This window comes from Colletotrichum fructicola (genome assembly GCF_000319635.2).
Source record: "Colletotrichum fructicola Nara gc5 chromosome Unknown KSG_Nara_v1_contig08, whole genome shotgun sequence".
Lineage (NCBI taxonomy): Eukaryota > Fungi > Ascomycota > Sordariomycetes > Glomerellales > Glomerellaceae > Colletotrichum > Colletotrichum fructicola.
The window spans coordinates 1,567,494-1,591,581 of NW_027094058.1; the positions used below are offsets into that span (position 1 = coordinate 1,567,494).

At 52.0% G+C, this 24,088-nt stretch overlaps 9 protein-coding genes across 9 annotated transcripts; 4 read left to right on the forward strand and 5 right to left on the reverse strand.

The window, feature by feature from the left end:
• Positions 1-110: 110 nt before the first annotated feature.
• CGGC5_v013498 (uncharacterized protein) lies at positions 111-1,511 on the reverse strand (the record flags this gene model as incomplete). The annotated part of the gene is made up of 1 exon (XM_032036244.1): positions 111-1,511. One exon carries the CDS (start codon positions 1,509-1,511, stop codon positions 111-113), a length of 1,401 nt encoding a protein of 466 aa, XP_031884876.1.
• A 1,178-nt stretch (positions 1,512-2,689) lies between these two features.
• On the forward strand, positions 2,690-3,562 carry citE-2 (Short chain dehydrogenase citE; the record flags this gene model as incomplete). The annotated part of the gene is made up of 1 exon (XM_032036245.1): positions 2,690-3,562. The coding sequence occupies one exon, from the start codon at positions 2,690-2,692 to the stop codon at positions 3,560-3,562; it is 873 nt and encodes a 290-aa protein (XP_031884855.1).
• Positions 3,563-8,145: 4,583 nt separating this feature from the next.
• CGGC5_v013500 (uncharacterized protein) lies at positions 8,146-9,891 on the forward strand (the record flags this gene model as incomplete). Its single annotated transcript, XM_032036247.1, has 2 exons — positions 8,146-8,641; positions 8,693-9,891. 2 exons carry the CDS (start codon positions 8,146-8,148, stop codon positions 9,889-9,891), a joined length of 1,695 nt encoding a protein of 564 aa, XP_031884735.1.
• A 370-nt stretch (positions 9,892-10,261) lies between these two features.
• Positions 10,262-11,326, reverse strand: NMRAL1-3 (NmrA-like family domain-containing protein 1; the record flags this gene model as incomplete). The annotated part of the gene is made up of 3 exons (XM_032036248.1): positions 10,262-10,897; positions 10,951-11,088; positions 11,147-11,326. 3 exons carry the CDS (start codon positions 11,324-11,326, stop codon positions 10,262-10,264), a joined length of 954 nt encoding a protein of 317 aa, XP_031884734.1.
• Positions 11,327-11,995: 669 nt separating this feature from the next.
• On the forward strand, positions 11,996-12,803 carry tropE-0 (Short-chain dehydrogenase/reductase tropE; the record flags this gene model as incomplete). Its single annotated transcript, XM_032036249.1, has 2 exons — positions 11,996-12,032; positions 12,079-12,803. 2 exons carry the CDS (start codon positions 11,996-11,998, stop codon positions 12,801-12,803), a joined length of 762 nt encoding a protein of 253 aa, XP_031884733.1.
• Positions 12,804-14,548: 1,745 nt separating this feature from the next.
• CGGC5_v013503 (uncharacterized protein) lies at positions 14,549-14,951 on the reverse strand (the record flags this gene model as incomplete). The annotated part of the gene is made up of 4 exons (XM_032036251.1): positions 14,549-14,591; positions 14,648-14,679; positions 14,737-14,796; positions 14,877-14,951. The coding sequence occupies 4 exons, from the start codon at positions 14,949-14,951 to the stop codon at positions 14,549-14,551; spliced, it is 210 nt and encodes a 69-aa protein (XP_031884739.1).
• A 3,829-nt stretch (positions 14,952-18,780) lies between these two features.
• On the forward strand, positions 18,781-20,408 carry CGGC5_v013504 (UNC93-like protein; the record flags this gene model as incomplete). Its single annotated transcript, XM_032036252.1, has 4 exons — positions 18,781-18,952; positions 19,006-19,317; positions 19,369-19,990; positions 20,048-20,408. 4 exons carry the CDS (start codon positions 18,781-18,783, stop codon positions 20,406-20,408), a joined length of 1,467 nt encoding a protein of 488 aa, XP_031884738.1.
• Positions 20,409-20,699: 291 nt separating this feature from the next.
• CGGC5_v013505 (uncharacterized protein) lies at positions 20,700-22,220 on the reverse strand (the record flags this gene model as incomplete). Its single annotated transcript, XM_032036253.2, has 4 exons — positions 20,700-21,198; positions 21,255-21,512; positions 21,578-21,612; positions 22,200-22,220. 4 exons carry the CDS (start codon positions 22,218-22,220, stop codon positions 20,700-20,702), a joined length of 813 nt encoding a protein of 270 aa, XP_031884737.2.
• Positions 22,221-22,744: 524 nt separating this feature from the next.
• Positions 22,745-23,884, reverse strand: CGGC5_v013506 (uncharacterized protein; the record flags this gene model as incomplete). The annotated part of the gene is made up of 1 exon (XM_032036254.1): positions 22,745-23,884. The coding sequence occupies one exon, from the start codon at positions 23,882-23,884 to the stop codon at positions 22,745-22,747; it is 1,140 nt and encodes a 379-aa protein (XP_031884736.1).
• Between the last annotated feature and the right edge of the window lie 204 nt (positions 23,885-24,088).

Genomic DNA, 24,088 nt, shown 5'->3' on the forward strand with positions numbered 1-24,088 from the left:
GTTATCGGCTTTGTCTTACACAGTCGAGTCACAGTGCACTGACTGTACGCCTTCACCTTCACCGGAGCATCATCGTGAAACCGACTTTCTTTCAACTACCTGCGACGAGATTATGGCCACAAACACGACGCATACTCGTGATACTTCCCTGGCGTCCCATAAATCTGACTCAACTCATCGCTCAACATCTGCGGCCCCTTCAGGAACCCTTCCTTCTCCTCGGAGAAAATGTGCCTCTTCAGCGCCACGTTCCACGCGAAGCTCGAGTGCCCTACGCCTCCAAACTGCGCCGCCCCCAACATGACCAGAAAGTCGATCATGCCCTTCTGATCCCACGTCAACGCATCCAGCATCTTGCGATTCTTCCCCGTCAGCAGGCTCTGCTTCGTCACCACCCGCACCCCGCGTGGCTCCGCATCTGCCTCAAGCATATCCACCTGCGTCTCGTTGTCGGACGCGACGTACATGACCGACAGGTCCCACCGGCCCGCCTGGTCGAAGAAGGCGTCCGTTTGCTTGCTGAACTCGGACCACTCCCACATCGGGTCCGTCGGGTTCCAGCTGTCGAGCGCGTCCTTCTCGGTGCGCAGGTGCGCGCCGAAGAAGTGCCGGTCGATGCTGAGGATCGTGGCGGTCGCGAGCTGCCGCACGTCCGCGCGGAACTTGAGGATGTTGCCAAACGTCGTCGCGAACACCTCGCCGTCGCTGTTGATCGGGAACGTGAGGTACGACCGGCCCAGGTCCACCATCATCGGGCCATCGGTCGGGCGCCCCGTCGGCGCCACGTCGGTGGTGTTGTCGATGTCGTCGAGCCACCGGTGCAGCTGCGCCTGCCACCTTTCCGGGTGCTCGATGCCTGTGCTGGGAATGTTGTCCTCGTCGACGAGAGATTCCGGGAAGAGCCCGAGGGACCATGTGCGCGCGGGGCCGAGGGATTCGTAGACCTCGTCGGTGTCGTTGTAAAGTCGCAGCTGGGGGCACGAGAGGTGCAGCGAGTCGATGAAATGTTGCCTGTCGAAGAGGTACTCCATCTCCTGCCGCCGCCCGGTCCGGATGTGGGAGATGTCGGAGTCGTTGCGCTTGAAGATGCGCGGCATGACCAGCGAGCCCCCGGCCAGCATCGTGTACCGCACGCAGTTCAGGATCGAGTTGCGGATGTTCCCGATCCCGCCGACGTTGTTGTCGCATGTGAACACGACCTGCATCGCCTTCCCCGCATCCCACTCCGTCTTGTCGCAAACCGCCCGGATGACGTCCGAATTGACCGGCTCAAAGTCGAAGATGTCCTGATGCGACATGCGCGGGATCCACGGCACGATGCTCGAATCCATGCCAACGCGGTCGAGGCGCAGCTGCTCACGGAACACCCACAGGAACAGGAAAAGGACGCCCACCGCGGCCGCGTTGGTGAAGCGGCCGAAGCGCCGTGCCGGGTACACTCCGATGATGCCCATGTTGTGGTTGGTGAGCGTAGGGCTGCGACTGAAGCGGCCTCTCGAGCGAATCCCCATGGCGACAAGAGAAAAAGGAAAGCGAAGGACTGCGGGTGAGGATGGACGAATTTTTAGAGTTTTCCCACGCGGGAGGGTTCATCCCTTATGTGCCAACGCTGCATTCCATATCATCGCAGAGGGGTTGTGGCCGGGCCCCCCCTTTCATGACTAGACAAGACGCGTTTGGTGGTATCTTATCGCATGTGTTTAAATGAGGATGGAAGGTTAGCTCAGTTGTCACCGTCGTAGATCCCACCGTCACATCAATAGTTCGGCCCAAGGCGGAAGCTAAATCAGGCCGCTCGGATGCTGCGTAGTTCGGCACCCCCGCCCGCGCACGGATGGCTCTTCAGGAGAAGTTCGGAAGATGGAAGCAGAGTAAACAATGCCCATCGCCGAGTTTTTCGAGGTTTCTTTTTGGAATGCAATGTGCAGGTGTGGTCACCAGAATGTCACCCCTTGCATTTGGAACTGGTCTCGCCGCTGAGGACCGATCGCCAGGGGTAGGGGCCTTGAAATGCGGGGGCCGTTCCGGGGTGTTCCAAGACTGTTCGTCGCAACGAGGAATCCGCAGGAAAACGGTCGCATTTATCCCTTTTGTCCCTTAGATGCTGTCGAACCGGTTCGCATCTGATCTTCAGAGCCATCTCATTCATGATCGCAAATGCCCAGCACTGAATAGTCAGCCACTTCACCCAGCCATCTTACGAGTGACTCGTAAGCCAGATTAACAAACGGAACCCCTTTCGTAAGCGTTGAAGCTAGAGGTATGCTGCGTAAGCATTTCCAGCGGCTAACGTTGCGCCCCTGAGCCGGCCGGCCTGATGCAAAGCCGGATAACGTTATCGGCGGAATGGGGCCGCGTCGGTGCTTGGCGTCTACTGAAGTGGAGTCGGCGCAACATCGACCGGATCCCGCCTTCCAACGTTATCGGACATCGTGTCTTTCCATCTTCGTAATGGGATTTGCTTTGCAATCCACGAAGCAATCCATCAGCCGTTGAAAGGATTACATGATTTTGTAAAGAGGACAACGGTGTTGTCAAGCTGCCGATGTTATTTCTATCAACCTGTGTTTCGGCGATGGGCAATAAAGACAGGATTAAAAACATTGTGTCTGCTCGTCGTTCTCAACAAAGTAACAACATCAAAACCCACGAACTGCCTTGACTAAAAGCACTTGAAACAATAGGAGCCATGTCTTTCCCATCTCCCACAAAGACGTACCACCAGAAGCCCCACGCGGCTATCTCCCCTTTCCTCCCATCCCTCTCGACCGCAGGCAGACACGCCTTCATCTCTGGTGGCGGCGCCGGAATTGGAGCTTCCATTGCTCAGTCTCTCGCCAAGTCCAACATCGCGACTCTCGGTCTCCTTGGCCGCAGCACAGTCTCTCTCGAAGCGACAAAGTCCGCCATCAAAGCTCTCAACCCCTCTGTGAAAGTCCACCTCTACGCCGCGGACATCACCTCCGTCGAAGCCACCAAGTCCGCCCTACAATCCTTTTACAATACCATTAACGCCAAGATCGACATTCTGGTTGCCAACGCAGGCTACATGTCCGACCTCAAAACCATCCCAGACTCCGACGCGGCCGACTGGTGGCGCGCCTTCGAAGTTACCGTCAAGGGCAACTTCAACCTCCTGCGCGCGTTCCACCCACTCGCCGCCCCCAACGCCAGCGTAATCCACATCTCGACCGCCGCGATCCACCTGCCGTACATGCCCGGCTTCTCCTCCTACCGCGCCTCCAAGAGCGCCGCGACCAAGATGTTCGAGTACTTCCACGACGAGAACCCCGACATGTTCGTCCTGCAGGTGCACCCGGGCCTGATCGGCGGCACAGCCATGTCGGAGAAGTTTGCGTCGCGCGTGGAGGAGTTGGGGCTGGTGTATGACGACATTGCGCTGCCGGGCGACTTTGTGGTCTGGGCGGTGGCCGAGGAGGCGAGGTTCCTGAATGGGCGGTTCGTGCATGCGAACTGGGATGTGGAAGAGTTGAAGGCGATGAAAGGGGAGTTGGAGAAGGATGCGCAGAAGTTTACGATTGGGCTGCAGGGCTGGTTTTAGGAGACTACTGCCCCAGGATCTTGTGGCATGTTGTCGGTCTGGATGTCACGGCGGGAGCCTTTCAGCCGGTGGTGGTGGGTCAGCTCAATCATGACTTCCTATTTAGTAGCAGTAGTGACTGTAGCTGGCAGTCTCCCACAGGATGGGAGCCAAGTATAATCGACCGCCTTAGCCGAGCGGGTTAATACAACCGAGCAGGAAATCTTTCGTATGGGTGCGAACCTCACAAGTTCGAGTCCTGAGCTTTTGCTATTGCATTCGACTTGAACTTCCATTGATGAGGGAAGTGTACTGATATAAATACGTTATGATTCTTTTGACTGATCGCAACCTCTTGCATATAAGTCTTAAAATCCTGCGACCTAGGCATGGCCGTGCCTCCTGTTTTTTTAAATGAAAATCCATTTCGCTTCCTGCTCGCGGTGTCAAATGTAACGCAACCTAAGGTACCCTGCCCACGCGGGAATCCTCGTCCATTTGCAAAATTCGTGCGGGCTTGAGATGGAAGTTTGGAGACGTGGAAGGTAGCAGGTGCGAGTCCCCACCTTCCGCTTCTACTTCACGTGAGCTTCACACCTTGCTCCCCAGCTCCTTCCCCTGCCAGTCCAAGCCCGCCTTCCACCCTGTTACGATTCACAATCCTCCGCTACCGTTGTCCCGTGTCCCCCGTCACCACTCCTCCATCACCACACTCGCTCTCGCCCAAATTCCCCTCCCTTTCCCATCACCACAAAATGGCTCGAGGAGGCGCACGAAAGCGCAAGCGCGCGGGAGGCCCTTGTAGTAGCAACCTATTATTGACGATGACGGCGGGAACAAGGAAGACGGCGGCGACAGCAACGAAGACAAGGGCGACGGCGAAACGGAAATATCAGCTGCGGCCTCAAGGCCTCTGGTAGCAACAACGGAGAGCATCCTGCGAAGCGATTTAAGGTCCAAGATGGCGCCGACTTCGACAACCTAATTGCTGACGTCGTGGGCCCTTGAGGTGATAATTGTGATGAATCAGTAGGACTGGGTGCAACTAACCGGCACTTTCAATATGGTCGCGAAGACCGCAGGACCTTCCCGTTCTCACGAGCATTCCACGCAAGAGCGACCGCAGTAGCCTAGGTTTCTTCTGTTTTTCCTCATTTTACTCAAACCTTTAACATAAGAGTAGCAGCACATTCCTTCTCTAATAATACTTAGCTTTGCTTCTAAGTCTAGAATTCTAATGAAATGCTTATTCACTTAGGTTAACGTGGTTCACCACTCCGCGGGCCACCCCACTCCGCGGGCCACTTTTCACCAAAACCATGACATCGACTTTGCGACTGCATTTTCCACGCAACGATCATGCCGGTGCACGTTCTCGAGTCCCGAATCATTCTTGCGATGGAGGCGAAGCGAACGAACCCTTAATTGAGTATCAGACGCCTTGCCTCGCAGTTTGACGTGCCTCGATCGACACTGCAGTACAGAATGACCGGTCGGACTACTAGAAGCGACAAGACCAACGGATCACCAACTTTGACATTAGACGAAGAGGAAGCCATTGTCCAGTACATACTTGATCTGGATTCCAGAGGATTCTCGCCCCGGAGATGCGATGTGGAAGATATGGCCAATCTTCTAACCGCGAAGCGCAACTCGCGACGCGTCGGGAAGAATTGGACAGATCGGTTTATTAAACGACGATCAGAGCTCCAGACGCGTTTTACTCGCGTCTATGATTATCAAAGGGCCTTACAAGAAGATCCAAACGTGTTGAACGCGTGGTTCCAACTTATTATCAACATGCGTGCCAAATACAGTATCCAAGACGGCGACTTTTATAACTTTGACGAAACTGGCTTTATGATGGGTATGATTCGCGCCCAAATGGTAGTTACACGATCAGAACGTGTTGGAAAAGCAAAGGCTATTCAGCCTGGCAATCGAGAATGGGCGACAGCGATTTGCAGCATCGCAGCAGATGGTTACGTGGTGCCGCCTTTTCTGTGTGTTGCAGGACGATTTCACCTTGCTGCTTGGTACTCTGGTGGCCACGTCCCGTCCAACTGGGTGGTCAAGACAACTCCAAATGGCTGGACCGACCATGATACTGGTCTCGAATGGCTTCAGCATTTCAATCGCTGTACAAAAACGCGTCAAAAGGGCCTATTTCGGATGTTGGTGCTTGATGGTCACGAAAGTCACATCAACGCCGAATTTGACGAATACTGCAAGGCAAACAACATTATTCCACTCTGTCTACCTGCTCATTCTTCACATCTTACCCAGCCACTCGATGTCGGAGTTTTTAGTCCGTTGAAAAAGGCATATGGTGCCGAGATTTCGTTTCTTGCGCGAGCCAACATTACACACATCACGAAGGATGATTTCTTTCCTGCTTTTAAATTGGCATACCAAGCTGTTTTCACGGAACAAAATGTCAAGGGTGGTTTCCGAGGGTCTGGTCTAGTTCCTCTTGATCCAGAAGCAGTGATTTCCAAGCTGGATATCAGGTTACGGACACCATCACCCCCAGAGACCCCCAATCAGCTACCTCGCCTTTGGACATCTCAAACACCAAGGACCGCCACTGAAGCCATAGAACAGTCCACTCTTATTAAGAATCGAATTGTTAGACATCATGGAAGCTCACCGACACCGATTTTAACCTCTGTTGATCAACTTGCAAAAGCAACAGTGGCTATTAATCACCAGTTGACACTTTTGACTGGAGAGGTTAAAGCACTTCAGGAGGCCAATGAGATACTTTCGAAACGTCGGAGAGCCAAAAGAACCCGATTACAGGATTCAAGACCTCTTACTGGACAAGAGGCTTCTCAGCTTTTGGTGGAAAAGGGTGTTGTTGAGGAGGAAGCCTGTGATAAAGGTCCGGAGGAGGGGTCATCAAAACGTCGCAGAAGGACTTTGCGGTTATGTAGTATCTGTCGCAAAAGTGGACATAATGCGAGAACCTGTCCGGAAGCAGAGGACATGTCTACTTCTTCAGAATCCGAGTTGACCGAGTAAATTTAAATGTGTTTTCATAGAGATACTGGGCCGACAGGATGAAGGGTGGTGAAAAGTGGCCCGCGGAGTGGGGTGGCCCGCGGAGTGGTGAACCACGTTAGTAGGTATTTGACACCTTTTTACGCCTAAGTGAGCTGCAGTTATAAAGAAAATGTCTGCTCCTCTTTTGATTGTCTAAAGCTTAGGTGAAGTGAGGTTAGGCAAGTTGGGGAGGTAGGAAGCGCTAAGCACCACCCTCTCCTTCTGTTCCTCACTCTGTTTTCCCACCTTCTTCTAATACTTGTCTAGACCTTCAGTCTTCTAGCTTTCCACGATTTTCATATCACATCCTTCTTGCCCGACCTTACCGCATAATCCTTCCGCGCACTTTACTATGCAATGCATTTATTGCCAGGCTATGTCTTGAGGACAGTCACAGAAGCAAAGCGTAACCATGCAAGGAAGCTGCGGTAGAAGTAAGAGCTTAATAGTGTTAGAAGTCATTGCAACATTAACGTAGAACAATGAGAAGAGGTTTATTACCAGACAATGTGGATGCTGAAGTCACTGTCCAGCGAAACTCCTGGAGTAAAACCCCGCGCCTGCTGCCGCCGCTGTTACCACTACCCGCGCCCACTCTCCTTTCTCTTCTTTTCCCACACTGCGTCAAACAATTGCGGAAGGGGCACAGACGTGCATAGAGCTAAGCCTAGTATTTGTCTCCCGTAGCGTAAACGGATCTTGTTCCCTCCGCTTCAGTGCCTTCGCCTGCACGTCAGGAGCTCGCCCCAGACCAGATGCAAGGTCAGTGACAGAACTCGGGTCCCAGAGCGCAGGCCTTTAGCTTGATGTATTACAAGGCGCATTACAGAAATATCGTCTGCACATTTAATATTCTAGAGACATGTTTGTTTTGTATTTGCATTTGTGCAATCCACGTCTGCGACTGTGCTGAATGATCCAGTGGTCAGTAGGGGAGCATGTGTGGTGGGTCACCACCTTTCTTCCTATATAGTCGGAACAACTGCGGTGGTCTCCCGTTCCAGGGTCTGACCCGACGAGCAGAGTCTTGCACCTAGTCTGCGAGCACCGCAGTAGCCGAGCGGTTCTAAACAACCAGGTAGAAATTCACTTTCGTAAGGGTTCGAACCTCGCAAGTTCGAGTCCCGAGCTTTTGCTCTTTTTTTTGAAAATCTCATCTTGTTCTGTGTACTCCCTTTCGATGCTAGGATCCCGCCACCTCTGATAATACCTTTTTGATGACAAAGTTGATCACCTGGCCATCGTGGCATGAAGGCTATGCCTGTTGAAGCGTGAACGAGACTTGCAGGCTTATGTGGAATCCTGTTCCTACCTCGTTTGTCTGCAGGTCAGGCGAAAACAAGCAACTTGGGAAGGCATGATACGCCAAGCACCACCCATTCCTTCCTCCTCGTCTTCACCTCTGCCTCTCACCCAACTGCTGCCGTTCCTTACGCCAGTACCTTGCCCAGGTCGTCTGCTTCTTTTTTTCCCCTCTGCCTCACCTCCTCAAACCATCGCACCATCGCACCATCCCCACCACAACCGCCACCCCTCCAGCGTTCCTTCCGCATCCCAGGATGGCCGGGCCAAACCAACGAAAGCGAAAGCGCGATCGCCAGAGGCGCTTGCAGCAGCAGCAGATCATTGACGACGGCAAGAGTGATGGCAAGAGTGATGGCAAGAACGACAGCAAGAACGAAAGTGGCGAATGCAAGCAGGATAGCTATGGCAAGAACGATGACGATACCGTAGGACATTCATCGAAGCGTCTGAAGTCTCAGCATTCCAGCGACCACGACAACTCACAAATCTCCTCGAAAACCTCGCCCGAATCGCATGCCCCTGCCACAAAGGCAGTCAAAAACTGGGCCACCATCACTACAAATCCTGCCGGTGCGGAGATCAATGCCAAAGATTGTTGGCTGTACCGGAAACTAGGCCATCAAATTGGTTCACTTGACCTTCGGTCCATCCAGGACCAAGGCCCAGATCGCAAATCCATTTCTTCCACCGCCGGCTTCGACGTGGTGACGTCTTACAATTGGCTAAACAAGAACACGATTATGGTTCCTGGTAAGCCTCTCACTTCTCACCTGCCTCAAATGCCTTCGCTGACCTTTTCAGGGGCCGCTCCCACCTTGATTCAGCGCAACCTTCCACTCCAGATAACTCCCGACGAGGGCACCTACCATATCGATATCAATGCTTTCATGAATCCGGACATGCCTTTTGAACCGATGTTCAGGGCTATCGAGGCCGACGTTTCCCCTCCAACGTTTCGCTCGGTGGATGTGGTCGTGAACCGGAACAGCTTCAGACAATTGTTCGATTTCGTCAAGGGCGGGAAGAAGGACTCATTCAGGGTCCAGTTACACATGGTCAGAAACACACTCTTCATCACCCGCCAAGAGAAGAACAATCAATACAGCATGGGCTATCGGAAGTTTTACTCTTTCGGTCACTCGTTCGAGGAGGAATTTACGGAGCACGCCAAGGACATGAAGGGCAGCCTCTCGCACCATCGCGCGATTCGATACCAGTTCGGTGACCTCAGCCTCGTCGTTCGCCATGAGGTCGACGCAGCCCAGCCCGCTCCGGCCGCTTCGCCTACGCTTTCCGGGGATTCGACAGCTGTGGAGGCAAAGGTTGTGAAGGAAGTCGACGTCTCATCAGTCAATGATGCCCGCGAATTTGAGCCCGCTCGCGACCACAGATTCTTCATCGGCACTAGCGAGAAGAAAAGACAGAAGACTACAGTTTTACAGTGTGGTACCGGAAACCTTCCTTCCGATCTGGTCGAGATGAAAGCGAGACCTAAAATGAGGCTGTCTGAAGTGATCGACCAGATGTGGTTCGGAAGGACAATGCACCTCGTCAACGGCATCCACGAAGGCGGCGAGTTTTCGGCAATCAAGCGTGTCAACTGCGAGCCTCTCTTCCAGCAGTGGGAGCAACAGCGTCAGAATGATCTCTCGAGGCTCGAGAGTCTGCTTTCCTTGCTTCGGCGAGAGGTCAGTGCCGGGAAGGGCAACAGTCTGGTCGCTGTCTGTCGACACGATAATAATTCGGTTCTTGAGTTCTGGACATCAAGCTTTCCGGAGACGCCCCTTCCCAGTGAGCTGATTGACAAATTTTGGTCAACCGAGACAAGAGACGAAGGAGAACAAGTCGTCTCAGACCCAATGGGTCTCATTCATCAAGACTTGGAAGTTGAAGTAGGCAAGAGCGCTGTGTCGGATGAAAGCCCCAAGATTGATGATACCCCGAAGGTGTGCCAGCCGCAGCCAAAGCGGAGGCGGCGTCTACCTTGGCAGCGTGTCTAAACGTAGGAAGGTCAAGTGGCGGAAACAGGATGCGGGAGTTGCTGTGATAAAGACAAAGTGACGGCCGTGAGTAGGGAAGATTTTGCCTGTCACAATTTGAAGACGCCAGGTGTGACTAGTCAGGGATAGAATACTACAAATGCGGTACAACAAGGATTCTTTGGCTTTGTTCTCCATTTTGTTTCATGTTTTCTACTTGGTCTGCGTTCTGTTTATGCTCCTTGCCCGCCTTGTCCTGCTCCTGTTCTTCCAGTCTTGTTCTTTTTGAGGAAATAACAAGGATACTCGCCGTAATGGCAAAGACTTTCCATGACGACGATACTTGACGCAGTTCTCACCGGAGTTTCTAGAAGAATCATGCCCACTCAAGCTATCTTGCTGAAGCAAAACCCGGATCAGCCTTGGCAAACTCCTCCCAGGAAGTCAAGCGATCCTCCACCAGCTGATGCGTCCAGTCAAGAGACTCTCCACCATAGTACCCAAGCTCATCCAGCAGACGCATGTTCTGATGCATCTCGTCAATGACATAGTCCGGGCTATTCTGAGCCTTCATGGCACCGCGGAACTGGTCTTCTGAAAGCTGGTAGTAGCGAGCCGTCTTACCGCTCTCGGGAAATACCCGCTTGAATCCGTCCACGATCTCCTGACCCGTCATATACGCAGTCGCACCCAGAATACGCTTTCCGAGGACTTCCTTCTCATGCAAGACTGCTCCCTTGATGTACTTGCCCGTATCGCCGGTGTAGTACATGGGGAAGATGGCAGTGGGAGGGATAGGTAGAGCGAATGTCCAAGCGGCGTCCTCCGCCGAGGGACGGAACATCGCACCGGGAACGTTGGACATGTAGAATCCCGGCAAGAAGAACGTCGCTGGGATGCCGAGCTCACGAATGTACTCTTCCACGATGGCTTTGCTGTCAAAGTGGTACAGGTTCGACAACACACCATTCGAAAGCTTCTTGATGTTGAGCTGCGAGCTCCAGATGAGGAATTTTACGTCCGTTTCCTGTGTATATCAGCATCATCGTCCGTCTCGTGTGAGTATCCAGTCGTACGTACCTTTGCAGCGTCGGCAATGTTCTTACCTTGCTGGATCTCCACCTGCATGTCCAGCGACTCCCAGTAGTTGGTCACGGCGAACACGGCGTATGATCCCTTGAAGGCCTTGACGAGTGAATCCTTATTGTTCAGATCCGCCTTTGTCATTGTCAGCAATCCAATGCATCGCTGCAATTTCTCGAGACGGCTGCTTTACCGAAACCATCTCGACTCCCAAACCCGACAGGCGCTGAGAGGCTTCCTTGCTGGTGTCGCGAGTGACGCCGCGGACCGTCCAGTCGCCATTCAGCTTGGGGTCATTGAGGAAGGTCTCCACAACCGAGCTTCCCTGCTTTCCGGTTGCACCAAGAACAGTGATGAGCTTCTTTTGCGACATGATTTCGTTTCTCTCTGCTGCTGTGGTTTGAAGATTGCCAACATTGGTTTCCCTCTTCCATTGCTCGTCGGTTTTATAATTTCCGCGGCCTACCGACCACTCGCAGCAGCATGAACCATCTTGGCCAATCCACGTCGGATTAGTCACAGCCTATGTCAAGGACAGACTACGTGTTGATTGATGTCGGCGATACGATTACACCGGAGCGAACTTTCTGACGTCACCGGAGAGCGAAATGGCCGACTGTGGGGCACTCGGACCCCGAACAGTGCCGTCCGTTGAAGTACCGGTCCGGACTTGAGACCTGCCGACCATCCGGCTTGAGCTTGGAGAAAAGTCAAATGTCGGGCGACATAGACACCGATCACGGGCGAGAAAGAATGTTATCGCCGACAGCCTCGAATTCGAACCCGGACTTATCGAACTACGACATGTGGAGAGCTGAGAGCTCGGCGCCGTGATGGAGACATTGGCTTCTCGTAGAAGGCAGTCATTTGTTTTATGTGGATATTCGAGTTGAGACTTCGTGTATATAAGGTGATAAGGTAGTCATGGAATCCAAGTCAATCTACAATAGGAAGATCAGAAGCGTGCTTGTCCTCACAGCCTAGATCAGCGAAGTCATTCCGCCAATTTCGAGCATTTTACACACAGAGAATCCCTTCCACTATGGCGTCCGACAATGAAGTCGTTCTTGTGACTGGAGGTAGGTACTTAAATCTTGTAAATGGGCCAAGGATTGACTTGTACAGGCAACACCGGCCTCGGTCTTGAGGTTGTCAAGGCCCTCTACGCATCCTCGCTGCCTTACCAAATCATCATTGGTTGCCGCACCGTCGCCAAGGGTGAAAGTGCCATCGCAAGTCTAACGAATCAGATCCCCGAAAGTACCTCTCAACTGAACACTGTCCAACTTGACATATCCCAAGACTCATCCATCGAGACCGCGGTCCAGGACATCAAGTCCCGATTTGGTCGGCTGGACGTGCTGGTCAACAACGCCGGCGTCCTCCACGATGCCGACATTGCTACCGGAAAGATGAGCATCCGCGAGGGCTTCAACGCCAGCTGGGATGTAAACGTCACGGGGACGCATGTTCTGACTACTCAAGCTATGCCTTTGCTCCTCAAGTCGCCCGACCCGCGTCTCATATTTATCACCAGCGGAACTAGCTCGCTGATAGAAAGCGGGCTCGTCGATGTTCCGGTCCCCAAACTCCGGGCGCTCAATGCCAGTCCGGCGAAGGGCTGGCCCAAGAACACCCCGGACGCAATCCCGTTGTATCGATCGGTGAAGACGGGGCTGAACATGCTCATGCGGGAGTGGCATCGGACTCTTCTGAATGATGGGGTCAAGGTCTGGGGTATCAACCCAGGCTATGTAGCCACAGGTATTGGCGGTGTTGGAGCAGAAGAGATGAAGAAGGCTAGGACCCTTCGTGCACTTTTTCAAAGGAGAATACTAACACTGCGGTAGATGGGCGCAAGAGACCCGGCCGAAGCTGGAAAATTCATTAAGGATGTGGTCGAGGGCAGCAGAGACGAAGACGTTGGGAAAGTCGTCAGGGCCAATGGGGTCCAACCGTGGTAGACGACATTGGTACGCATTTTTGGGAGGTACAGATGCATCCAGTCCATCGAGATTGTGTTTCAGAGACTCCTCGGCGAGATTCAATAGACATACATCATTTATTCCCGTGATATTTAAACATCGTGGACGTTCTGCGTGGCCCTCTGGAGATGTCTGTGGACCGTGGCGGAATATGTACGGCCTGAGACTTCCGAAATCCAGATCATCAACACATTTTACCACCGATTCGTCAGTGGCTTTACAACGGCGCCACAAAGTGGTATCCTGGGGAGCAAACCTTGCTTTTTCGACTTGTTCCCTCCTCACTTGCCGTCCGAGCCAAGGGGCCAATACACCAGTATCGGGCCTACATTTGAGAGTGGCACTCCATAATCCGGCCCTTTTCCGGGTTGTCTCAGCCACGTCAACGGTCAGCATCCCGGGTGTCGGGTACTTGGTTCAGCCTCCATACACCGATTCTGAGTGCACCCCCGTAGCTAGGACTGTGAATTGAATTCTGGTGGCTGCAAAATCTCCACAGCCGTTTGAAGAACGTCTGCTTGCGGTCAATTCCTTTGCCAAGAGGGGCCTTGCGACGTGCGAGCGACAGTCCCTCGCCGATAAGACATGACTTGGGCTAATGCTGTCTCGGCCGTTTATCAAGATAGCATTGCCAGGCAAGAGGCCCTTCGCAATTTTATCAACTGATCTGTGACATATAACTTCGTGCTCGCACCGTAACTCGACAAGCCATTCTATTTCAAGTCTCCCTGTCATTAGTTCCCCTTTCGTTGGCCATCATCCCATCCGACGTTTTCTTTCAGTATTGTTCCAATGAGATCAACCATCATCTTCTTCGCAGCCTTCGCGGCGTTCGCTATTGCGGCTCCAGCTGGAAACAAAGTACCAAGGCAAGCCGGCGAAAGCACCAGCGAGCCAGATGTCTGCGGAGGAGACTCAGGAGCTGCGCTTTGCACGTTGGGCACCCCACTTTGCTGCCGTACTGATGTGGACGGCCTCACCACCATGGACTGTGCTCCTCGTAAGCTCGCAACTCACTTCATCATCATACACTTGCGCCATGGACTAATCGTCAAGTCTAGCTGCCTCGAATCTCACAGCCGTGCCTGACACGTCTTCTCTGACCGCTCTCAACACGGCTTGCCTCATTCATGGTTCACGTCGGCCAAGATGCTGCACACTCAATGTGGTATGAATTATCATTTAATTATCCGGTTTCCCGAATTTGCACTGACTGTGACAACAACTAGGCTGGCCAGGCTGCTTTTTGCAAGGACCTTACTTCACCGGTGTGAACAAACGTTCGATGTTGATACCATTCAGGATTGTATCAATGTGGGAGAACAGCTTTTTCGATTTTGTTTTCCTCAGGAGCAGTTGCAATCATTTCTACCGGAGGCTGAAAGCAAAAACAGTGTATCATGTTATTAGGGCATTTGGAAATATAGATGTATCATTAGACCGAAAATAATACGAGTAATGGAGAATCGAATATGTACACTTCTGCATGCAATCTTTCCTACCAACTTGCGTGTACCCATCACTTTCTGCAGCCAACCAATCGCGTTATCCATGAGCTATCAGGCAAAGCCTCTTGCATGGCAATTGCTCGGTCTTTGTATCTCTTCCGTTTAGGTGCGTGCGCAGACACAGTCGTAATCCTTATTCGCCTTCCTGCTCGAGTATCAGTACTCCAAGCGACGAGTAAAACGGCCTTGCAAATGACTTACGGGATGCAGACGGGGAAGTTGCTGCTCGGGCACTATATAAAGACTCGTAAGAATGGATCGCTACGCTGAAAGGTTCATGAGCTGCTTACACGCTTGCCGCACCACATCTCGCACCTACCCGCCTGGTTGTCGTCACATCCTCCCTTCAACTGTTATGGAATGTTGTGGTTAGTTGCCTGGCGATTTCCGCTGGATTGGTGATCAGCGTGAGTGCAGGGAAGGGGCTAACCTGGTCGTTTGAGGGCGTTCCGCACTTGACAAAAGCAGCTGCGGCGCCGGCAAAGATGAGAATGGTAAACTTCATTGTGAGTAGTATTTTCGTAAATGGAAGTGATGAATAATCTGTCACAGTAGTGAGTAGTTAGATTTCAGTTCGTTGAGAAGCTGCAAAGCCGTCCTTTATAATAAGCACTTACCTCACTAGATGCTCGGACTTAGAGTAAGGAGAACCGAGTGCGTGAGTAAAAAGTATCCACGGTAATATCGACAAACGAATTAATAAACGTTCAGTCAAATTTCAAAAGTAGTTCGATTCGTGTGTGGGAGCCGATCCTGTCAAGACTCAACTACACGAGTACCCTCCACACCCCTGCTTATTGGTTGCGCGCCAGGGTCATTGATAGTATCCGTTAACAAGTCATGACTTTTGGGCCGGACATGGGTATAGATCGTTCTGTTCTCTTTGTGTTTGAACATACAGTCGAAAACGCAGCTTCAACTTTGGCCAATATTCGTGCGTCGGCCAATCACTCCGATATTTTGTGTACTCGAGTGAACTCCATTATCCTGGCATTTGATTGTGTCCGCCTGGAGATTTGTAACACGCTGTGAATCTAGCTGGTGTTTGTCGGCCGACGCGATAGTCCATGAGTGTCATTGTTCTGAGAGGAGTTCCTCCACAATAGCTTCTGATTTACACCCTTCCGGGGAATCGGCCAAGTGGCATAGTTCGAGGGTGGTCGGATGCTGAAAGCCCTGGCAAACTGTCTTCGGAAACTTACGTTCCTACGCGGCCGCATATGTCGGTATTGAATGGATCTTATGGTACTGGCCACGAGATCCGATACCTGGATTTGATTATGTAAGGGGCTGGCCCCTAGGCTTGTTCAACGTAGAGGTGCCGTCGATTGACTATTCTAAGCTGAAGAAGGAAGAAAAGACTTTACAGGGATAGGCGCCTAACAGCGGTGAAGCAGACCGGGTTAGGCGGTGTACCCCGGCAGAATAATGGGTCCAACGGAGCCGGATCTCGGAGACTGCTCCGGCAAAGCCGGAGATATCGATCCGGGCTCTAGCCCGTGACAGATTATGGTCTACCATGGAGTCCTCTATCAGAGTTTTGCATCGACTGGGGCAGCCCTTTTCACGCTGATTAGACGGCCCAGAAGTTCACCGCTGCTGCAGCCAGGGTATGTGGGGAATCGTTTGACAAAGTCCTTGGGATATGACCGAGAGCCTCGGGAATCTCGCTGAGTCCGAAGGGAGTACGACGGCCTCGGGCTCGAGCCTCACAAGCACTAGCTTATGAAATGTATCGTCGTCCGTATGAGAAGAATTAACTTAAACCCGTATTTTGCCGGAGTTTGGTATACTTGATATCTACAAGCGGCAAGCCTACGAATGCCAAGCACTTTGAGTTGTGAAGGCTTCTGGCTCAAGAAAGCGCTATCATTGACCCCGTACTTTGGCAGGTCGTCCAAAGTCCAAGAGTATTATTTTGAAACTTACTGGGACAATTGTTGCTACATCCATTTGTCTTCCGTGGTAGCATGCGAGTTCATCGCACATGTCAATTGCACGCATAATTATGCTTTAAGGTATTACTTAGGTCAGGCCACTTCCTACGCAGTAGCGAACATACAGCAGGAAGACACTAAGAGGCTAAGTACGGAGCAGACTCTGAGACTACTATCAGAAAGGTCATGGCCATACCGAGACTAGCATGGGTTCCGCTTTTCAAGGCGGAAACCATCGATGCCATGGACATCGTCTCGTCGGTGAACTAGCGCATTTCACTCTAATTCGTCTCCGCGCCCATCATTCACAAACTAGCCTCTCAGGGTGATTGGAAGAGTGTTTGCCTCCTATTTTCTAAGCTATCGCACAAAACTCAGATTTCCGCTAGGAGCGACCGGGAACTGTGTCAGATACCCGAACATATGTTGTCTCCCGGCCTGTCCTCTCCTGCCGAAGGACAGCATGGCTTGCAGCTACACGATGATTTTCTAACAGCTTCTTTCTATACCCTTGATAAGCTTCTGTCTAAACGAAACAATCCCACATACCCGCAACCGGAGAGGCTGGTCATACGTCTTTGTCACCGTCAATCCAGGATGCCATACGGATAGAATCTGTCCATTTGGAGTCGCATACAGTGTGGTGACCTCCTTAGAAGTTATTGGGTGATGTAGAACATCACGAGGGTAATCTAATTGAATCGAGCCGGTAGATGTGAGTGAGCTTGACGTCGCACGTATAAGGACAAGGGTGGCCCACTGTATGTGACGAACGTGTCACGACGAAGTTCAACCGCCGGGTGGATCAAATATTGATCATTGATTGACAGTATAAGTAATGACATGATCGCCAACCATGACGCATATTCATCAACAGGTACGGCCGAAATATAATGTTTCATGGCTCAATGCCTCAATCCGTTGTTCACATTCTTCCTTTGGGGACGTCATGGACTCGCGTCCTGTGACGTTGAATTTGTTCGCGCTATCAAACAAACAGAGTCTTTCCGCCAAACTACTTCACTGTGAGCGTGTACAAGCGAGAGCATCTATGTATTCTCCACACATGAGTAGTGGTGACATGCTGGGCGAGTTGACATGGTCGTTTCGTGGAGGGCTTGCGTCGTAGCTTCGAAATCAGCGACTTTGTCCTCACAATCTCCATTTCCAGTCATCGCCATCTGGTATTGGTCCAGCGTAAGCTTGCAGAATGGAGCTTGGCAGAAGATAGATGATCAGTAGCGTCATCGGAGAAGATCACATGGTGTCGCCTATGTCGCGACTTTAAGTACCTTATAGCGGGCCCGGAAGATTCCAATCTTTGTTGCGATCTCGTCCAGAAACCATGTACGTTTTGACCAGAGTCCACGGTAACGCAAGAAACCGGGTCTAACTGCATGCGCTCTCCGGCCCGCAATCGCAGTCTATGTTCATCGCGCGAAAGTGTTGATATTGGATTGATACCTTGAAATCAACAATGCCCAGAGTTCCGCCACGGCAACTCTGCGGCGTTCTTGGGATGAAAACTAACAAAGTAAAGCGCTCCATGAGCGTTTCAAAGTAAAGACCCTTCAATCTCGGCGACGAGTTCCGTTATGTGGGTACTCGGCTCGGCTGTAGCCAAGGTGCATACCGTAACGGAGCCGGACCATTGGGTGTGGGGCCGCAAAAGACCGGCCGGAGGATCACGTTCACGTACTCCATACTGAGGACTCCTGCTGTCAGATTACCATATTTGGACATCAATGATGTTGAAATAAACTCAGGAGCACCTCCCGCTCTCCCTTTTCCATCATCACAGGCCTCTCTGACAGCTTGAATCTTCCTCCTGACATATGCGGACTAATCCCGGCAAAAGAAGAGCTGTGGGGTCGCCATCTGCTTTGTTGATGTCGCCATCGCACCCTTGTAAGCACGTCGCGATGTCGGCCCCAAGCCGACCCCATCAATTCCACGTTTTTTTAAGCGATTTCCACCCAAAGCCCGCCGGTCATCCACGCCGCCGGCCCAACACCGCGGTCTCCTTCAGGGATGGAAGGCATTGGCCAGGCGCGCCGCCCAGGATTGTCTCATAGTGATTTCCAATAACGTCACGCAAACCAAACCTTTCGCAGGCATCCCGAAGCGCTGGCGACCAATCCCGCACCGAGCCGGTATCTAATGGGGAGCGGAGCCCGACGCGGAGAAAAAATTAGATGGGATGCTACAGCGCGGACGTTGGCCGTCCAGACCCTTGGTTTTAGGGACTGATGAGTGAAAAATGAGTGCATGCCAGAAGATCATTTGGGTGTTGTAGGGTGCAATGAATAAGAGTTATCCGGGCCACCTCCATGTGTCCCCGTTTCCCGCACCTGCATGAACTCATCCGTTGCGTCGGGACGAAGGAGCTGAATCGCCATGTCGACCGATCTTGCGAAGCAGCCTGAGGAGGGCGAGCACGAGGTTCAGGATGTTCAGTCTGCGAAACCTGTGTCGCGGTTCACCCGCTGGTACCGCAGCCCGTTGTTCAACGTCATTCTCGTCGGGCTGATCTCATTCACTCAGCCCGGTATCTGGAACGCCCTGAATAGTAGGTGGACGCCTCGAATGTGGATATGATCACCCCCTGACTAAATAACTTAGGCACTGGCGCTGGAGGTCAACAAGAGCCATACCTGGTCAACGGCGCCAATGCGCTCACGTTTGGTATCATGGTGTTTGGCTGCTCCATCTTCGCCATCTTGGCCAACAAGATTGGGCTGAAGAATGTCCTGATCATCGGTACTCTTGGCTATGCACCCTACTCAGCATCGCTATACGTGAATAACCGTTACGGTGTTGAGTGGTTTGTCTTGTTCGGAGGTGCAACGTGCGGAATCGCGGCTAGCGCTCTTTGGGCCAGTGAGGCGGCAATAAGTCTTGGATATGCCGATATCAAAGATCGAGGAAAATTCAGTAAGTCTCTACTGGTTCTGAGACGTGATATGACTACTGACTGTCACACAGCCGGCATCTGGCTTGGTCTCCGTGAGCTTGGACAGCTTATCGGCGCGTCGATCCAACTCTCACTCAACTCCAAGAATGGCCAGCGAGGAAAGGTCGGATACTCCACCTACCTCGTCCTTATTGCACTTCAGTGTCTTGGACTTCCCCTCGCCTTGCTCGTATCACCTCCCGAAAAGGTCATTCGCCGTGATGGAAGAAGGGTAGCCGACCCAGCCCAGAAGAAGGCAGTCATGGGAGAGTTCCGCAAGTGGTGGGGTTTGATGAAGAAGAAGGAATTCTTCCTTCTCATCCCTATTCTCATTGGTTTCAACTGGAACAGCACCTACCAGGGCATCTACCTCACCAAGTACTTTTCCGTTCGCGCCAGAACCCTCGGTGCTCTGACTTCTGGCATCGCTGCATCGGCCGCAAACATGTTCTGGGGGTGGTTTTACGACCTCAAGTGCTTCAGCCGGCCTCAGCTTGCTAAAATCACTTGGGCGATCTTTTCTGTCATCATGCTGGGGCTCTTTGCCTGGCAGACAGCCAATGAGAAATTGTACGAGGATACCGTGCCAAAGGTGACCCTGGACTGGGCTTCGCCTGGCTTCGGACGGGGTTTCGCTGTCAACGTTCTCTTCCGGTAAGTCTCGATTGTTCTCTGGATACTTGGGGAAATAGACGCTAACCAAGATACTAGTTTCATGAACGAGTCCCACTACATGTTTGTCTACTGGATCATGGGCACCTTCTTCGATGACATTGAGACGTTGACTCTGGGTGTTGGTCTTGTCAGATCATTCGAGTCCATTGGTTCGTGCTTGGCGTTTGGAATTGGCGCCGTCAAGGTTTCTCCCATGGTCAACTTGGTTATTGCCTTCGTCATGTTCGTAATCTGCGTTCCAGCGACCTCTTGGGCTGTCTTCCTGGTGCCTGAGCGCCCCGTGGACCACAGAAAGATCGACTCTGACAACTCGTCCGTCGATTCGCCCGGTAAAGCTGTCGATCCCGTGGTCGTGTCTACTGCGGCAGCTGCGGCGGATGGACCTCGCAATGTGTAGGCGTACTGTAGTATGGTCAGCCTTGCTTTCTCTATCCCCATATTATAGCTTAGTTGTGAACCCCAGGAAATACAAAATTCCTATCATTTTATTATATCACAATTCATTAGATATTCTCATCACCGTTTCGCTGTATACGTCGCTAGTGTCTCAGACTGAAGTCAATTCTGGAGTCTCTAACCCCCATTGTGATCCAAACTAATGGATAAGTTCGCCTGAGAAGAATACCATAAATATTGACCGAGAATAAAATGCCGTCCATCATCCCTCATAGCTGAGCCCATGTGGCTCTCAAATAGAAGCCTCCAACAGATTCCTCAAAAAGTTCTCATCCTTGAATGGCACATTGGCCGAGCCGAAATTGGTATTGTTGAGCGCAGTTTGCATTGGTGCCGGCATGGCATCCCAGTCGAGAACAGGATACTTGGTGCCGGTGGTATCGGTGAACTGAAGCTCGTGGTTCATCAAGTCCTGAGTGAAGTATTCCACCTTGACGCTGTCGCCATCTCTCTGGGGGTTGTTGGACAGCTTGAAATCGCCGTGACCAGAAGCCGCACCGCCGACGATAGCAGGGCTGGTGAGGTTTGCGTTGTTGAGCCAGACAACAATGCTCTCCCAGTCATGCCTATGGGATCCGACAGGCACCCCGTCGTTGGGCATGTCCTTGGGGAAGTACCAAGCGTACATGATGGCGAACTTGCCATTGAGCGTCGTTCCCCTAGCGTACGTCTGTCCTTTCGAAGTATCCTTGCAACCTCCAGTGGAACTGCCCGTCGGCTTCAACCCGCCGCTGTCATTGATGTTAGTCCGGTATATTAACTGTGCCAAGCTAGGTTTGAAACCGACCTTGTGTCACCTGCGTCATTGACAGCGGTGTAAGGCTGGCATCCGTGGGCAATGTGCAGAGTTGGATTGAATCTCTCAATCGCCTTGCCAACGGGATTGTCTTGGACTTTCTGGGCGCTGGGACTGAGTTCATCGTGACCGACTTCCCCGCGACGGCCCAGATTGCTTCTCGCAGGCGCACTGAAAGCACCACTGGCCAGGGCGAAGATCGTGAAGAGAACGTCGGATCGCATCGTGGATGGTTCGAAAAATGACTCGCTGAATCTTGTGTTAGCAGAGTTCTACTGCAAACCCTCAGGTCAAAGCATCATAGGTGTACTTACTAAAAATGAGTGGACGAAAAGAAGCAAAGTCTCGACTACTAAGAAGACCTGCTTCCTTCAAATCGATGAAAGATGGCGAATGAAAGTGAAAGTTGAAGAGAGAATGAAAGCTAGTGAAGATAAGGCTGGGAGTGATGGATTGAAGCCGGGAAGAGCCTGTCTTTTAAAACTTGTCTGCAACATCACAGCCTGTGTTCATCCTTGCGAGGATCACTGCAGAATAGAAGCCTGTCAATATCATCAGATGACACTTCGACTTAAGCCTTACGGATTTCGGAAACTGCTCGGGTCCGGAAGCAGGGGTTTTGGGAGTCAAGATGGGGCCAGCGTGCCATCAAGGGGGCACTCAACCTGGTGATTGATCCTGCAGATAATCATCCAGCTCGTCGATAACAGGCTTAAACTTGGAAACCTCCTGAGGCTGAATTTAGCTATCTCCCCCAGGTCCACTCATAGCCACGTTTCCGCACTGATTATTCGCTCGCTTGAGCGGTTCGCCTCTGAAAGTTTGCGTGCTGCAGAACTGAGCCGAGGAATTTCATCTAATCGAAAATGCAAAGGGTGGGCCCGTGAGCTCGACTGAGTCAGTCCAGGGTCACAACCAACGTTTTCCGAGACTGACAAGCCTGATTCTACCACCCATTTTGGTCTACCTTGCTGGGTTTTGGCCCGCAAGCTATTTATTCATAACGAGTGCATAGGCAAGTGCTCAATTGGGAGCACAAAGTGATCCGAGTTGTCCGCGCCAAGGGGGGCCTAACCCGCTGAATAAGCGTCGTTTTCGCGTGGCTTTCATCAAGATAACGTGGAAAATCACTCTGTGCGCAACCGGGGAATCATCGGCTTTCAAATCATGGCTATAAATAATGACAAGCTGGGGCTGGGGCGGAAAAGTCGGAGTCGGACCCCAGAAGGTGCTTCGTAGATAAGTGCTCTGAGTCCTCCATATTAACGAGCACCGTTTATAGAGCATTGCATATGGCAACATCAAGGCCAATACGAGAATCTCTTGTTTCTTCGGTCATATGTATGAAGTAGCGAGGAATTCTGGATTCCTCATGAACACCAGACGTGTGCAAGCTCGCGAGTAGGACAATCGCGTATTGACAAGCATCGAGACAATCTGAGCACGACTCAGCGATCTATTCCGCCACACTAACCGCCGAGTCAAGCAATCTCTCCGAATCCGAGCTGCTTTTCATACGCCGCAGCCCCCTCCCCGATCGGCTGGATTAACGTATAGCTCCCCGAGTTGTTAAACTCTTGAACTCCGTTGAGCAAGTAGAGTGGGGTCATGTTCCCGTCTTCACTAAAGTACAGCTTCGGCCTCTCTCGCCTGTAGTAATCGAGCTTCTCTCCGTCAGTAAACTCAACAGTGGTGTTGTATGCCAGAGTGTTGTTGTTGTAAGTCCACGGGCCTTCCCATTTCCGTGCAAAGGCATGCGCGCCAACACGCGGTCCCTTTCTTCCCTCGGCGATGTCGATCATGTGATGCACGAGGATGTGCCAGTGCCCGCGCTTGTCTCTCCAGAGGAACGGATCCTCGCTTCGTTCCGTGTTGCGGGGCTCCACTACCAATTCATGCAGAGCAGAAAATTTATCGGCATGATAGATGTTATTCTTTTCGACTGCCAGCAAGATTTCTTTGGTGGGGTTTTTGGGCGACCACAGGGGCCAAGGAGCCGGATTTGTGACATTAATAACTTGCGGTATCGGCTCTGTCCACTCCTTCAAGTCTGGTGAACTCGAGACCGAAATAGTATTGTTCCACTTTTGTGACCGGCAGACGTCACCAACTTCATAATCCCTTCCAATGAAGTAGATCAAGTACTTCTCATCTGCTGGACTCCAAATCGTCGTTGGGTTATGATGGAAAGTCCCAAATAGTGTTTGAGCATAGTTGTATGGACCTCTAGGGCCGGTGCGCGATTCGGCTCTGATGACTGTACTGAAAGGTCTCCAACCCGCGAGTCCACAGCCGTGAGACATCTGGGACGTGACTAGATGGAACAGACTCTTGTCGGAGCGGTCATGAATGATGTGTCCGCCCCATGAAGAGTTGCCTGCGCCTTCCTTGTAGAAGTCTGTGCCAGTCGCATTCGTGTGGTTGTAACCCGTCCATCGCTCTACAGGTTGGAGGTCCAATTCGCTGCAATCTGCTGACCGCCATCCTGGGTCGCAGGCGCATGATCCTCCCCAGGAACAAATCCCATTCAAACTGCAGTCTTCATCAGTTTTGCAACCCGTTGCATGGGAGAGCAGAATGAGGAGGGGCAAAGCGAAGACATGAAGCTGAGAAAACCTCATGGCGCATAGCTTGCAGTAGATATCGGCGTCTAATTTATCGATGCAGTCGTACGGGGTTCGATCTGGTGCAAAGCGAGGGTGAGAAGAGCTGTTTAAATCTCATCTCGCCATGAGATTTCCCGAAATTCGCCGCCTTCGAGATGATCTCCAGCGGAGGAATTGGAGTCCTCGAATCTGAGTTCACTTACTCCGCGCGACCCCACG